The sequence below is a fragment of the Arachis hypogaea genome, chromosome 13 (assembly GCF_003086295.3).
Source record: "Arachis hypogaea cultivar Tifrunner chromosome 13, arahy.Tifrunner.gnm2.J5K5, whole genome shotgun sequence".
Taxonomy (NCBI): Eukaryota; Viridiplantae; Streptophyta; class Magnoliopsida; order Fabales; family Fabaceae; genus Arachis; species Arachis hypogaea.
This window is the reverse complement of record NC_092048.1, coordinates 127950339-127966037: the sequence shown is the minus strand read 5'-3', so window position 1 is coordinate 127966037 and position 15699 is coordinate 127950339. Positions and strand designations below refer to the sequence as shown.

At 31.1% G+C, this 15699-nt stretch overlaps 1 protein-coding gene and 1 long non-coding RNA gene across 2 annotated transcripts; one reads left to right on the top strand and one right to left on the bottom strand.

Annotated features, from left to right (window-relative positions):
• Positions 1 to 1515: 1515 nt before the first annotated feature.
• Positions 1516 to 2138, bottom strand: LOC140178197 (uncharacterized). Its single transcript, XR_011870456.1, has 3 exons — positions 2008 to 2138; positions 1768 to 1865; positions 1516 to 1605 (listed from the first exon to the last, which is right to left on the bottom strand). It is a non-coding gene; the product is annotated as an uncharacterized lncRNA (long non-coding RNA).
• An 11759-nt stretch (positions 2139 to 13897) lies between these two features.
• LOC112733317 (NDR1/HIN1-like protein 13) lies at positions 13898 to 15613 on the top strand. The gene is made up of 2 exons (XM_025782239.3): positions 13898 to 14804; positions 15321 to 15613. The coding sequence occupies exon 1, from the start codon at positions 13993 to 13995 to the stop codon at positions 14782 to 14784; it is 792 nt and encodes a 263-aa protein (XP_025638024.1). The 5' UTR covers positions 13898 to 13992; the 3' UTR covers positions 14785 to 14804; positions 15321 to 15613.
• Positions 15614 to 15699: the final 86 nt, after the last annotated feature.

The following is a 15699-nucleotide window of genomic DNA, read 5'->3' as shown; positions in this document are numbered from 1 at the left end:
GATTACATGCTGGCCAAAATTTAATAAAGGTGCTGGCCCCCTAGACTTTTCCATTTTTTTTGGAGATATGCTGCATCACATGCTGTACATATTCTCAATAGAGTGCCTAGTTCATCTATTAATAATAAAAGTCCTTATCAGATTCTTTTTAGTAAAATACCAAACATTCAACACTTCTGAATTTTTGGATGTCTTGCATTTGCTTTAACTTTGGTTGCAAATAAAAATAAATTTTATAAAAGAGGAAGAAAATGCATTTTTCTTGACTTTAAAACAGAAACAAAAGGATATCTTTTGATGGACATTAATAACAAACAATTTTTCATTTCTAAAAATGTAATTTTTTATGAAAATTTCTTTCTATATAAGAATAATCAAGTTTCTCATCAATTTGAACTTGTTTCCAATTCTAATCAAGACACTAACACTACAAGAAAAAAGCGTATTTGTAACAAAAAAAAATTGTTACAAAACGTCGAAATTTTGAAACAAAACGTCGAAATTTTGAAACAAAAGTTTTTTGTAACAAAAAAAGGGGCTGTTGCAGTAAGTCCCGTTACAAAAGGTTTTTGTAACGAAAAATAGAACTGTTACAATTCAATATGATATTTTGTAACAATTTGTTTTGAAACAAAAAACTAAAAACCGTTACAAAAGTGGTAACAAATTTTGATCTTGAAGGTATTTTTCGTGACAATCTATTTTTTTCTATCAACAAATTTTATTACAAAATGTAACATGATTTTGTAACATTTTTTTCTTTAGTTAGAAAAGCAAATTAATTATTTTGTAACAATTTTTTTAATACAAATTGCATGCATAATTTACTAAATTATTTTTTAAATTAACTAATATATTAACTATTTTGATAAGCAAGTTTACATCTATATAATATGCAAAAACATACATAAGTCAAACAAGATCATTTTAGCTAAAATTGTTTTCAAACAAAATAATATTAGTGAGTATATATCTACAAGTTCTATAAGTTCTACAAGTTATATGTCTTGCATATATAAGTTCAACCAAAACATAAAAGTTCTAACATAGATTAGTGTCTCTATGCATCAAAATAGTCTTGAGCCCTCAAGGTAGCATATGATCACCAAGAAAGATTGGTGTAATTCCCCAGAATGTTGGACTAATCATCAGACAATTCTCAACTCAAGGTTTGGATATCCAGCACGAGCTTTGTACCGTTCAAAAAGATCTTGAAGTGATGCAACAAATTGACTATGCACCGTAGCAACCTAATATGGAGAAAGATATCAAATTTACAAACAATATTAGAGATACCCCACATGCTTTACATTGAAATATAAGGTTCCATAAAAGATTTGAATAAAGTTTTTTTTTTTCATGGAAGCTAGAATCTTTAGTGAAAGCATAACACAAGTCAATGTAATGAACATTTTGAAGATGAATAGGGAACAATACAAGAGAGAAAAAGAATGCAGCATGTTAATATGTTATCCCAGGATAACTTAATGGATAAACGCTGCATGAAGGACATATACCTTTTCTGTTATTGGTTCTGAATTTTTGTCAAGCTCAATCGGTCTACCCACAACAATATACATTGGATGCTTGAATGGTATTGGAGATCTAGAAGTTGAAGAGATGATTTGTGTTAAAAGATTAAACCAACTCAACTTCAAATATAAATTTAGTTACTCTGATTTTTCATGGAAGAAACATTGTCTAGTGAAAACATTGATAACGAAAATGATGAGGATTAACAAATTGGGATGTAGAAGAAACACACACCCAAAAATTCCCCAAAAGTATATGGGGGTGAACTTGATAGCCTTTGCAAAATTCAGAATTAACTTCCCACCAGGTTTCCACCACTTATAGATATCTGACTATAGCAAACATTGCAGTGACGAAGGAAAATGAGAAATGGTAGTTAATGATAAACATAAATCAGTAACACTAACATATAAGGATGTGAAACACTAAATAATTTTTAGTGTTGTAAAGCTGATTTGGACAAGAAATAAGTACCTGTCCAAAACAGAAAACCGGAACAAGGGGTTGGCCCTTCTGCATTGCTATGCAGATAAATCTTTTTCTTGCTTTGAGATAGGCAGTCTACAGGGTAAAAATATCTTAATATCACTGACCCATTTAAAGTTTTTAACATAAATCATGCAATGACAATAATGATGCTCATCTTGAAAGACACAATTTATTTCAAATCCTTTTCAGCCTGTCTTTAAAATCAGTAGAAAGGAGAAATACAGTACAAAACCAAATATCAAGAAAAACCAGTAAGATGTAGGCACTAAAAGATCTAACTAACACAATGTACTCCTTAATTATATTTACAACTTTTTTAGGAATTTTTTGACTATACACTAATATAATCATACAAGAAAAATGTAGAATGCCAAGTTCCTAGTATGTCATGTTATAGGATAGTTGGCCTCAACTATTTATATAGCATTAGAAGGAAAATTTTTCATAACAATATAATACTAAACATTGCATCAATCATAGTACTACAATTATCAAAAATAGAATAGAAATACTAAAAAGGAGTGAGATGGAACACACCTCGGTATCATGCTCCATGAGAAATGTTTCTTGCACTCCACCAGGTATTAAAATGCAACTGTAGCCATTATCCAAGAGGGAGAGGAAGTTTTTCCTTGTTGCTGGTGTAAGACCCAACCATGTCCATATGTGTCTCAAAAATGGTGTATAGAATACCTATGCATCAATTGAGAAAATTTTAATGTTACATACTTAAGAACCAATTACAAAGCAGAGTTGCAATTCTCAAGCGAAAGTCTTACCGCACTGCTAGCAAGAACCTTTATCTTTGGAATAGGCATAAACCATGTGTTGTCGGCAAGCGCAACAACACCAATTGGCAAAACCGAATGTGGTTCAAAACCAAAAATTTCATGAATAAAATTTAACTTTCATGCAACAGAAAAAGGAAAAGGTTAGTAATGTTACATCAATTTGTTTAGCTTTTTCATTGACCCATTCTCCATTAGTCTTTTGATGAGTAATTTGCCACAATTCTTGGATGTCAGGCTCGACACCGGTTCTAGGATGGCACTGCAAATTTTTTGGAAGTTTAAAATATAAAATCCAGAAACAAAAAATAGAATAAAAATATCAACTCTCCAAATAACCAAAAAATCATATAATCAACCATGTTACACACCAATACTTTCAACCACAACAACATCAGCATAATCAACTAACAGTATTTTCAACCACAATATCAGCAGTCTCAAGATTTAATATTTCAGCTAAGATTATCAACTAACAACATATTTAACAATACTCAAATAAACTGAAGTTACCTTTAGCAGAGACGTAATCGGACCAGACCAGACCAGCAGGAGAAGAAAGACAGCCGAATCAGACCAGCAGAGGCAAAGGACAACGCCGGATGAGTAGAGAAGCATAAACTATCCTAAATCAATGCAATGTAAAATACACAAAATTAATAACAAAATTTAATCAATATTTCTATGTTACTAAGGATCACGTAGTTACCTACTTTACTCAATTCACAAACACAAAAATATAAAAAAAAATTGAATCAAAATCACTGAAAAAGAAAGCAAAAACTAGAATCAAAATAATAGAACACAAAAACAAAAATTAGAATCAAATATCAACTCTCCTAATAAGCTAAAATAAAATTATCTACCAGATATAACACTAATATTTTCAACCACAACATCAGCAGAATCAAGGTTCAATATTTCAGCTAAGATAATCAACTAACAACATAGTTAATAAGGATAATGTAGTTACCTACTTTACTCAATTCACAAACACAAAAATATATAAAAAAAAAAAACAGAATCGAAATCACTAAAAAGAAAGCAAAAGCTAATAGCACTAATATTTTCAACCAGATATCAAAATAATATTTTCAGTCAAAACATCAGCAGAATCAAGGTTCAATACTAAATTAAACTGCACTTACCTTCAGCAGAGGAGACGATCGGAGCAGACCAGCAGCAGAGGAACAAAGCACGGCTGAACCAGAAGACTTTAAAGAGTGCTACACAACACCAGAAGAAGACCCTTTTATTAAATCTTCATCATTTCACTAGCAAGCTAGGAGACAAACTTAAAAAAAACTCACCTCTACACTGCAGAATAACTACACCAGAAGAAGACCCTTTTACTAAATCTTCATCATTTCTTTTCTAAACCTGCAATAAAACAGCAAAAATGAAGTCCACAAAATTAATATAGAATAACTATATATTAAAAAAAAACTCACCTCTACACTGCAGAATGTCAGAAGAAGAACCAAAGTCAGCACTCAGCGACGGGTTGGGGCCGTTCCACCGTCGAAGACGCAGGCCACCGGCGAGGAGAGGTGACCACACGAGCAGAGCTTCGGCACGAACAGAGCAGATCCAGTAGAAGAGCGAACCAACAAGAGGACGACAGAGACGGAGGTAGCAAATATAGAGGAGGCATGACGCCGGAGGCAGATGAGGCGGAACACGGCGGAGCCAAGATGGCCAGTTTGACACAGACGGAGGTGAGCAGTGGCACACACGAAGCAGATTCGACGAGCGACTGGAGGCGCTTACGACGGAACAAACACCACGGAGGACCACGACGCCGCCGCAGACGCTTCCCAGGGGATACGCCGGTGATTCTTCTTCCGGCAGCAGCTGCATGTTCCCTCGTAGATAGAGACGACACGGTGAGGGTTCAGAGTAACTGAGGGAGGCTTAGAGTGAGGGGTGAGGACTTAGGATTTTTTTACAACCTTACCTTCACTATCATCATTTGGTTTTTACAGCTTTATCTTTAGTATTTTAATTTTTTTGGGATATATTTAATTATTGTTATTTATATTTATAAATTAATAAAAAAAATTAATTTCACAAATTAGTTTTTAGTTACTTTAAAAATCTGGTTATTAATTAAAATTATATACTAATTTTCTAAAGGCATATAAATTAATATTTACATCATTTAAAAATTAATGAATATGTCAAAAATAATATGTAAAATATATTTTAAAAGAATTATTATGAACAATTTTTTTAATTTCTGAAACAAAATAAAATTATTTTAAAAAATTATATATACAATTCTTTTTTATTCTTAAAGTATTTAACATTTTGAAAAAAAAAATATAAAATATACATATATTTTGTGACACAAAAATAATTTGTTACAAACAATATTAAATTTTGTGACAAATTAATTTTTTGTTACAAAATAATTTGGATTTTTCAGACAAAAAAATATTTTGTTACAAAATATTTAGAGTTTTTGAAACAAAAAACTATTTTATTACAAAATACTTTGAATTTTTGCAACTACTTCACTTTTTGTTACAAAATATTATAATATTTTGTAACAATACACCGGCGCGTTACAAAAACTAACATAATTTGTAACAAAAAAAAATAGATTGTTACAAAATATTTGAATGTTTTGTAACAACTTGTAATGTTGTTACAAAACATAGTTTTTTTTTGTAACAATCACCAATTATTATTACAAAAAACTCTTTTTTTTCTAACAATTTTAAATTTGATACAAAATTTTTGTTACAAATGTTCCATTTTCTTGTAGTGTAAGCTTACATTACATAATCATGATCCTATAGATGTCTTTGATAGTAGCACATTATCTTCCCATACCTTAGATTTACATCTCATTCAACATACATTACCAAATATTCCTTCCAACACAATTTATATTCAACCACAACCAACTTTACCCATTTTTTTGAGTTTACCACCAGCACCAGCATCATGTACTATTCCATTATATGATGAAAATCTATCTAATTTTCAGGCCACTGACATTAATCCACCTCCTTCACTAAGAAGATCTCTTAGAGAAAGACACAAGTCAAAATACCTTGATGATTATAAATGTCTACAAACCACTGTCTCTAATAGCATGGTCCAATCATCAATGACAAAACGATATCCCTTTTCAATTATTTGAGTTACAATTTCCTATCATAATCACACAAAGCACTTTTTATTACAATTTTTACAAATTCGGAACCAAAAAACTATGAGCAGGCTATTCTGAGTGATTGTTGGTAGAAAGTAATAAAAGCTGAGTTTGAAGCATTGGAGAAAAGAAAAACCTAGAAACTTACTACTCTACCGAAAGAAAAGCATACAATCAGATGTAAATGGGTATTTAAAACCAAGTATAACTCTAATGGGACTATAAAAAGACACAAAGCAAGGATTGTGGCCAAAGGCTTCATTCAAACACAAGGGTATGACTATTTTGATACCTTTAGTCCTGTAATCAAAATGACTACTCTTCGTGTACTCTTAGCAATTGCGGCTAGTAAGAACTGGTTTATTCATCAATTAGATGTGACCACTGCCTTTCTTTATGGTGATTTACCTGAAGAAGTCTATATGAAGTTGCCCCCTGGTTTAAATGCGCAGCCAGGAATGGTTTGCAAGCTAGAACGATTCTTATATGGCCTTAAGCAAGCAAGTCACCGGTGGAACTTTAAGTTATGCTCTGTCTTGATTGCTTCAGGTTACTCACAATCAAAGGCAAATCATTCCCTTTTCACCAAATCTTCTCCAACAGATTTCATTTCTATTCTTGTTTATGTCGATGATTTGGTTCTAGCAGGGGATGACATAGAAGAGATCCAACGTGTGAAGATGAAATTCGACACTTTGTTCAAAATCAAAGATTTAGGCAAACTAAAATTTTTCTTGGGCATCAAAGTTGCAAGGAGTAAAAAGGAAATAGCTTTATATCAAAAGAAGTATACTCTTGATCTCCTAAAAAAATATGGATAATTAGGTTCAAAACCAGCCAGCACACCTATGAATTATTCCTTTCATCTCTCAAAGTCATCAGGAATATTGTTGAATGATGCTAAGCCATATAGAAGACTCATTGGAAGGTTGATATACCTCACTAATACCAGGCCTGACATAAGCTTTGCTGTTAGCAAGTTAAATCAATTTCTAGATTGTTCCATAGATGAACACTTCAAAGCAGCCGTACATGTGTTGAAGTACTTTGAAGGAGCTCCTGAAAAATGATTACTTTTTGAGTCTGTTTGTGACTTATTCCTCTGTGGTTTCTCAGATTCTAATTGGGGTACATGTCCGAATACCCGAAGATCAGTGTCTGGATATTGCTTCTTTCTTGAAAGATCTTTGGTGTCTTGAAAAAATAAAAAACAGCAAATAGTTACTTGATCATCTTCGAAGGCAGAGCATCGAACAATGGCTCTTGCAACTTGTGAAGGAATTTGACTGATGTACAACTTGAATGACTTCAAAATCAAGTACCAGGTCCTATGACATTATTTTGTGACAACCAATCTATTAGATATATTGCGCCTAACCCAGTGTTTCATGAATGGATAAAACACATTAAGATTGATTGTCACAAAGTTAGAGAGAAAGTTCAAGACGGTTCTTTAAAGCTCATGCAAATTCCATCAAGAGAACAACTTGCTGATGTTTTTACAAAGACACTTCTACCAGGTCCTTTTGAAGAGATATGTAGTAAGCTTAAAATGTATAATTTGTACACTCCCAGCTTAAGGGAGGCTATTAATGTATGAATACTACTAGTACTCTCAATATTCTCTATTTTATTGGATATTATATGACACTAATAGATTGCAACTGTATAATAGAATATAAAAAGGTAATTAGTATAATTTTTTTTTTCTTTCTTTTTGGGTACAAATAGTTGTATCTTTTGTCTTCATAAAAATGTGATTTCTTCACTAATATAATAGATACATTTCTCTCTTTTTTAGCTTGCATAGCAGAATCTCTTCATTTTTCTATTAAGAAATAGTAATAGTTAAGTTGTTTGAATAATTTCTAATATTTATAAAATATTTTTATATTAAAAATAATATTTGTACTATCTTTTAATATATATTTTTCATCCTCGTTAATTTTTTTCATTAATTTTAATATAAAAATATAAAAAAATTTATGTATATAACTTTTTTTAATCAAACCAACTTAAATTAATCTAATAGTTAATTTATTAATCCGTTTAAATAAATATTAAAAATTTAAAATTTTTTTATACATATAACAATGGTGTTTGCTACGGTACGATGATAAATTCATACTTACCGATACGTTTAAAATATGGACAAATAATAACAATCCACGTGGAATTTATTTTCCACATCAACATTTAATTTTTGTTTTTTTAAATATATATTATATCACCACTTTTACTAATACACCCCTTTAATTAAATAAAAATAAAAAATATTTTTTATTTAATTTTATAAAAAATCTTAAACATCCTTCTTTTATTTGATTAGACAAAAATATCCTTTAAATTAACGAAATTTTAAAATTTAATTAATCCTAATTTTATAGTTTCAAATAATTTAAACAACAAAATAAAAACATATTAAAAAAATAAAAAATCAAAATTTCTTCATCTTCTCCAATTTCTCTAATCATTCGTGCCCTCCTCTAAGCAAAACATATCAAAGAAACAAAAAATCAATCGTTCTTCATCTTCTCCAATTACCCCCTCTGAAGCAAAGTAGTGAAAATTCCAAACCAAAACCCTAGGTTCTTCGCCGCTGCCTGCATCACAAGCTTTATCATGGCCTAAAGTGTTTGAACTAACATAGCCCCTCCCATCTTGCATGTTTGATTTAAGAGCTGGTGTGGAGCTCAAATGCGACATGTGCCCAGTCTCTTTAGAGCTAGAACCTTTGCTTGTATGATGTTGAGGCTTAATCGACGAAAAGGTGAAGAGCTTCTTGACTTTTCAAGCATTACTTTCGGGTCTGATTCCTGGTCAGGCTCATTTGCAGATGAAGTGGTGCCTATGGGACGGCGGCGGCAAAGAACCTAGGGTTTTGGTTTGGGACTTTTACTGCTTTGTTTTAGAGGGGTAATTGGAGAAGATGAAGAACGATTGATTTTTTGTTTCTTTGATATGTTTTGCTTAGAAGGGGGCATGAATGATTAGAGAAATTGGAGAAGATGAAAAAATTTTGATTTTTTGTTTTTTTAATATGTTTTTGTTTTGTTGTTTAAATTATTTGAAACTATAAAATTAGGATTAATTGAATTTTAAAATTTCGTTAATTTAAAAGGATATTTTTGTCTAATCAAATAAAAGAAGGATGTTTAAGACTTTTTATAAAATTAAATAAAAAATATTTTTTATTTTTATTTAATTAAAGGAGTGTATTAGTAAAAGTGATGATATAATATATATTTAAAAAACAAAAATTAAATGTTGATGTGGAAAATAAATTCCACGTGGATTAATATTATTTGTTCATATTTTAAACATATCGATACGCATAAATTTATCATCTAGCAAAACACCTATAACCAGGGACGGACATAAGGGGGGCGAGTGGCGGCCTCGGCCCCCCAATTTTTTTTAATAATAATAAGTTGTTATGTATAATTTAATTTTTTTTAAAAAAATATTTAGTATTTAGTCTAATATAAATAAAAGTTCAGTCTAATTTAATTATTAATAATTTTTAATATCTAAAAAAAAAAAATAACAATATTAAAAAAATTTGAAAAAGATATTATTACTAATATTTTTTAATTAAATAAAAATTTTTAAATCTCATAAAGTGAATTCTTTTTCTTCTTGTGGCCGTTTTTTTTATTCGTTTGGTATTAATTCTCTCTGTTTCAATTGCTACAATTAAGAGATCTTTTTCAACTATGAATATTATGAAAAATAACTTAGAAACAAAATAAAAGATGAATTTCTTGCTAATTGTCTTTTAATTATATTGAAAAGAAAATTGTTAAAAATTTTGACACAAATTCTATTATCGGTGAATTTTATGATATGAAGAATCGACCACTTCGTTATTAAAAAGTATACACATATTTTTTTTACTTTAAAATATATTCTCTATCCGTATATTTTTATAATACATCTTATATTATATAATTTTTTACATAATTTTTAATATTATATGTGTTATTAACCCCTCCATAATATCATTTCTGGATCCGTCTGTACCTATAACAATTCATTGACCTCTAACAAAATCTTAATAAAACTTAGATTTGCAACAAATTAATTTTTTGAGCCGTAGAATTAAAAAATATGGTAAAAAAAAATCACTTGTTTAATCATTACGATGTGAATAGCATATTCTCATAAACACCGAGATTTTCGCCCTTTAAATCAACATAATCAATTTTTCCACTTTTCCTCCACCACAACTAATGTGAATAGCATATACTATAAAATATTCTATATATGGATCAATTAAATTTTCTTGCTGGGCTTTGAAACATTTGGTTCGTTATTTCAATTATATATTAACGATAGAAACTCTTTTGCCATGGAAATCGTTTATCGTTTTCGTTTTTGTGGCAACAAATTTTTTATTAATTGCTTCACCATCATGTTTTGCTTCGAGTTCAACTCTGTTATTTGTGTAGATGCATCTTTAAGTTGAGTTCGTCAAACTAAATTGTGACTAGAGCGTTTTTAAAAATGTTACAAGAACTTGATTTGAATGGGTTATTAGAGATTGTGATAGTAATAATTGTTTAAGAAGATGTTTTGCTAATATACTGAGCTGAACTTTTTGCTATTTGAGGGGAGTTGACCAATACTTAGATAACACAATTCAAAAATCGGAAATGTTTGTTAACAAAAAAAAATTAGTCAAAAAAACAGTCATAACTTACCTTATTTAGTATTCATTAATTGTTGTGATAATTAATTAATGATAAATAAGGCAGGTTCTGGCTGTTTTTTACGTAAAGGGTTTTTTTGCAGTTAACAATTATTGGACAATGCTGGAAGATTATGAAGAAAAGTAAAGGTATCATATCTAGGTTTAAAAAAAAAGGGAAGAACTAGAAGAGAATGGCCGAGAGAAAAGAGAGCGAGCAAAAACAGAGAAAAGTGTTCTTCCACTTAATAAATTTGGAGTTAGTTTCTTAGGCACAGGCATTCTATTTATAGAGGCACTTATCACATCTTTTACACACATACTGACAAACTTAAGAAAAGTACACTCCAACTATCTAACTGTCTAAACTAAAATCTTTTGATTATCTTTACTATTCTTGATATACCGTCTGTCATTTTACCTCAAACTCAAGGTGCGAGGAATTTGCACCTTTGAGTTTGGATTTGAAATGCAAAAATGTCTTAGACGGGATAACCTTTGTAAAAGTATATGTTATACATGCACATGACCAGAAATGTGACTAGAAATCTAGAATAATGCCAGCAGAAACAAAATCATGCCCGAAGCCCCAAAGTGAAATCTCCATTTTTAAAATGCTTAGACTTGGAGTGTAAAATGGGACTAGCTGTAAGTAAGGAGCACTCAAATTGTTGCAGTACACCAATGGAGACTTAGACAACTCAAACCGTAACTCATTCAACAATTTTTTTTATCCAAATAAGTTTTGCAATCGATCAGTCATATTCCTATACTCGGCTTCAATACTAGATCTCGCAACATCGGTTTGCTTCTTGGAAGACTACGACACTAGATTTGATCCAAGAAACACACAAAAATCACCCTGAGACTTGTGGTCTTTAATATCACCACCCCAATCAAAATCACTATAAGAAGCTACAAGCTTCATAGAGGGATCCTATCCAGCAATAAACCATGATCCCACTCAAATATTATACCAATGAGAATATGATAGAGATGGCATAAATTGAGAAACCTTACTCAAACAATAAGCCAAATCATGTCGGATAATAATGAGATATTGCAAACTCTCTACTACAGACCTATCACGATTTGAGTCAGCAAGGTGTGAACCACCAATTGCCGAAAGCTTAATAGTAGTTAGTAGATAGTAAGGGAGTGTGACAAGACTTACAACTTGTCATACCATATCATTCTTCAGCAGATATGCGATATATTTTTGTTGTGAGAAGATCATTCATAACTCCTCTGTCTCCACTAAAACTTGATCTCCAAGCTCCTCAAGATCTTTCAGATCTGCCATTGTACATAGCTGATCTACCATCACTAAACTTCATCCTACCTCCTTGAAAAGATCTGCCTCTTATGCCTTGATAACGTCCACGATAATTATCTCTTTCAAAATTGTTTTGTGTATGTTGTGCAAATTAGCCTGAATGAACTGATATGGTTTTTTAAAGTGTTCTATCATATTTTCATGAGCCATCAACACTGCTTTTAACTTTTCTACAATTATGCTTAATGTGTGGTCTAGTCATTAGTAAGACGATTAATGAAGTGTACTCTCTGGTTAAGCCACGAAAGATAGCATTAACATGATCTAGCTCTCTCTAATCGATTCACCTATTGAAGCTAAGATATCTATTTTGCTCTTAATTGCAAAGATATAATCATTTACAAATGATCTAATTTGTTTGTTTCTCAACCGGTTCTAATAATAATAATAATAATAATAAGGGCTCAGATAAAAACATCTAAAACGTCTTTTTTTTAAAGATATTTTTTATTAATTAAAGTTTAATACATATAATCGATTAAATTGTATTATTTTTATCAAAATTATGACAGACAAATTAATTTGACTAAAAAAGTGGTGAATCAAATTTTGAATCGGTCTAAATTAATATTTTTTTTTATAAAAATAACTATAATATCCTTATTATAGAAAATGACTAAAATACTCTAATTATAGAGTTTTATTAATTTTACAAACTCTAAATCCTAATTCTATGACGACAGAGAAGTAAAGAGCTAGAATTTAGGATTCTCAAAATTAATATATAATATGAGTATTTTAGTTATTTTTTATAATAAGAGTATTGTAGTAATTTGTTATAAAAAATAATATTAATTTTGATCAGTTGAAAATTTGATTCACTATTTTTTTGGTTAAATTAATTTGTTTGGCCTAATTTGGACAAAAATAACATGATTTAATCGGATTATACGTGTTAAATTTTAATTATTAAAAAATATATTTAAAGAAAAACGTTTTAGACGTCTTTATTTGAGTGGCTCTATGATGCACGGACACAGACACGGGACACGACACGACACGGGACACGACACGACACGGGACACGCCGACACGCGAATTTTAAAATTTTACATGACACAGGGACACACGTACATATAAAATATAAAATATTTTTTAGATAAACCGTAATGATATTTTAATATTTTTTGATATTAAAATATAAATTTATTTTTAAATTATTTTTAATGTCATATTTTAATTATATCAAATATTTAAAATATTTTTTGTTTTAATAAATAATAATATATACTATATCTAAATTTATTCTAAGAATATATATTAAGAATAAGACTGGCACGTGATGGTATTTAGGTGTGTCCAAATGTGTTCGGAAAAGAATTTTTTATTTTTTATTGAGACACAGTTTGAACACAGCAGACACGCGTATCGAACGAGTATCAGTGAATGTAGTGTCCAAAATATATCCAACACGCAGACACGGCAACTCAACAAAGTGTCCTATCTTCGTAGGAGTGGCTTAATAATAAGTTGAAACTAGTGATTGAGAATTTATGCAAACATGCTAAGAATAGTTATTAGATTTGGTAATCCTAAATATAATAATTTAAAATTATTTTATTTACTTTAATATTTATAATTATTTTATATATATAATATTTATTATTATATATTTAAAGAATATAAATAAAATAAACAATAATTAAAAAATATAAAATAAAATAATTTTAAATTAATTTTTTGTTGTCTTTCAAATATTTTTCTATTAATTTAGATGAGATTATAATATTATTCTCCATTAGTACGAGGTTATTTATATGGAAATTAGTTCCAATTGAAGTATATATAAAATGGATAAAGTTTTCATCATAATCACTAATAATAGACGAGTTTAACTAATTATGTGAAGAAATAAACAATCTTGAATTAGTGTGATTTTGGTTTTTTTGCCCTTATTATTATTATTATCAACCCCGATTCACATGCATGCAATCGTAGAACTCATCCCCACCATTGCTGCTGGTGCGTGCAAGTAGCCCGTTCTGCCTTTGCACATGGAAAGGCAGGAGGACCACCAAGGTCGAGATGACGCGGATGATCGCGCCATCTCGACCCTAGTGTTACCGCCGCCTCCTGGGCAAGGGCAACGCCAACAGGACACCTACATCGTCCAATTCCCAAAGGACCAAGTCTACCACGTGCCGCCGCGCGAGAATGCCCTCATCGCCGAGAAATACCGGAACCCAACAAAACCAAAGAAAAGGGAATGCAATTGCGGTTGCTTCTCTCCCCGTGTGTTGATCACCACCGCCATAATAATCATCTCCATCCTCGCCATTGTTGGCATTACCCTTGCCACCTTGTTCTTAATCTACAAACCAACCAAACCCAAATTCGAGGTCACCCATATTTCGGTGAAGACCGTGCGCGGTGGCAAGAATTCGCCACCACCGCCACCGCAGTACGAGATTACGTTGACGGCCCACAACCGCAACAAGAAGTTGGGGCTGCAGTACGCCAACAATGCGGATATTTCTATGACGACGTTCGAAAATACTAAGGTTGCAAGGGGAACGTGGTTCCCAGCGCTGAAACAAGAGAAAGGTAATTCGACGGAAGTTAATATTAATCTGACGGGGACGAGTGAACGGTTGCATAGGGCATTGGAGAAATCGAAGAATGTTACTCTGGATTTGGATATGAAACTTTGGGTAAAGATGACAACCGTGAGAATGAAGACAGGGCCTCTCGAGTCTAAGATTGCATGCAAGATTATGGTTAGCAATCTTGGCAACGGTACCAAGATCTTGTCACAGGATTGTGGCACTCAGATCAAGATTGGTTAGAAGGATAATGCAATGGGATGGTATGTGTTATGCAACTTTCCTTGTAGCTCTAATTGGTTTCATCAAAATTTGGCGCCTTAAATGCTTTAACCTATAAGCTCATGTTCATCTTCCTCTTCATCTCTCTTTTAATTATTTAATTTCAACTGAGAAATTCTTCTTTCATCGGGGTCTTTTCTTGTTCAAGTATTTTAAATCTAAACTCCTATTAGATTTCTGATAATTGTACATAATTAATTTTTCTTTATTTTTTAAATCATAATCTTTTACTGGATGGTTTAATGAAAATCTCCTTGTTATATCCACACGATGTGTTGTGAACGTATTAGCTTTTTTGACTAAACTCCTTTGAAGTAGTTACAATGCAAAGTTATAAATTTAATTGAAACTCTTATTTTTTTTGTTCTATTAATTTCCTCACATGGGAGCTTCACTCTCTTATAGTCTTATGATGGAAATGTTATATTTTAGCCAGCCTCTCATGTTTTTTGTGAATAGCTAGCCTCTCTTTTATGTTTTGTCCCCTCTCTTTGCAGAAATCTATGGATCGTAACCTTTTTCTGTAGAAGTGCAAGGTACTTTTTTTTTGGGTCGTTCAAGAGGTACCCTATAGTGTTTTTGGGGCTATATTTGATTAATTGGGCTTTTATCCATTAAATATGTTCATGTAATACTTTCAAGCGTTTTTGCATATGGATATGGGTCAATCCCACACAAAAACAAAATGTTGACATTTTACCCACGACTGTACAAAGCTAAAACAGCCTATAAATTCATGTAAAAAAAAAAAAAACGAATAAAATAAAAATATGTGCCATATGATTATATATTTGGTAGTTTTTTTTTATAAGCAATATATTTGGTAGCTGGTACTTGCACGTTTCAATAATGATTGGCCCAAGGTCTTCGTCGCTG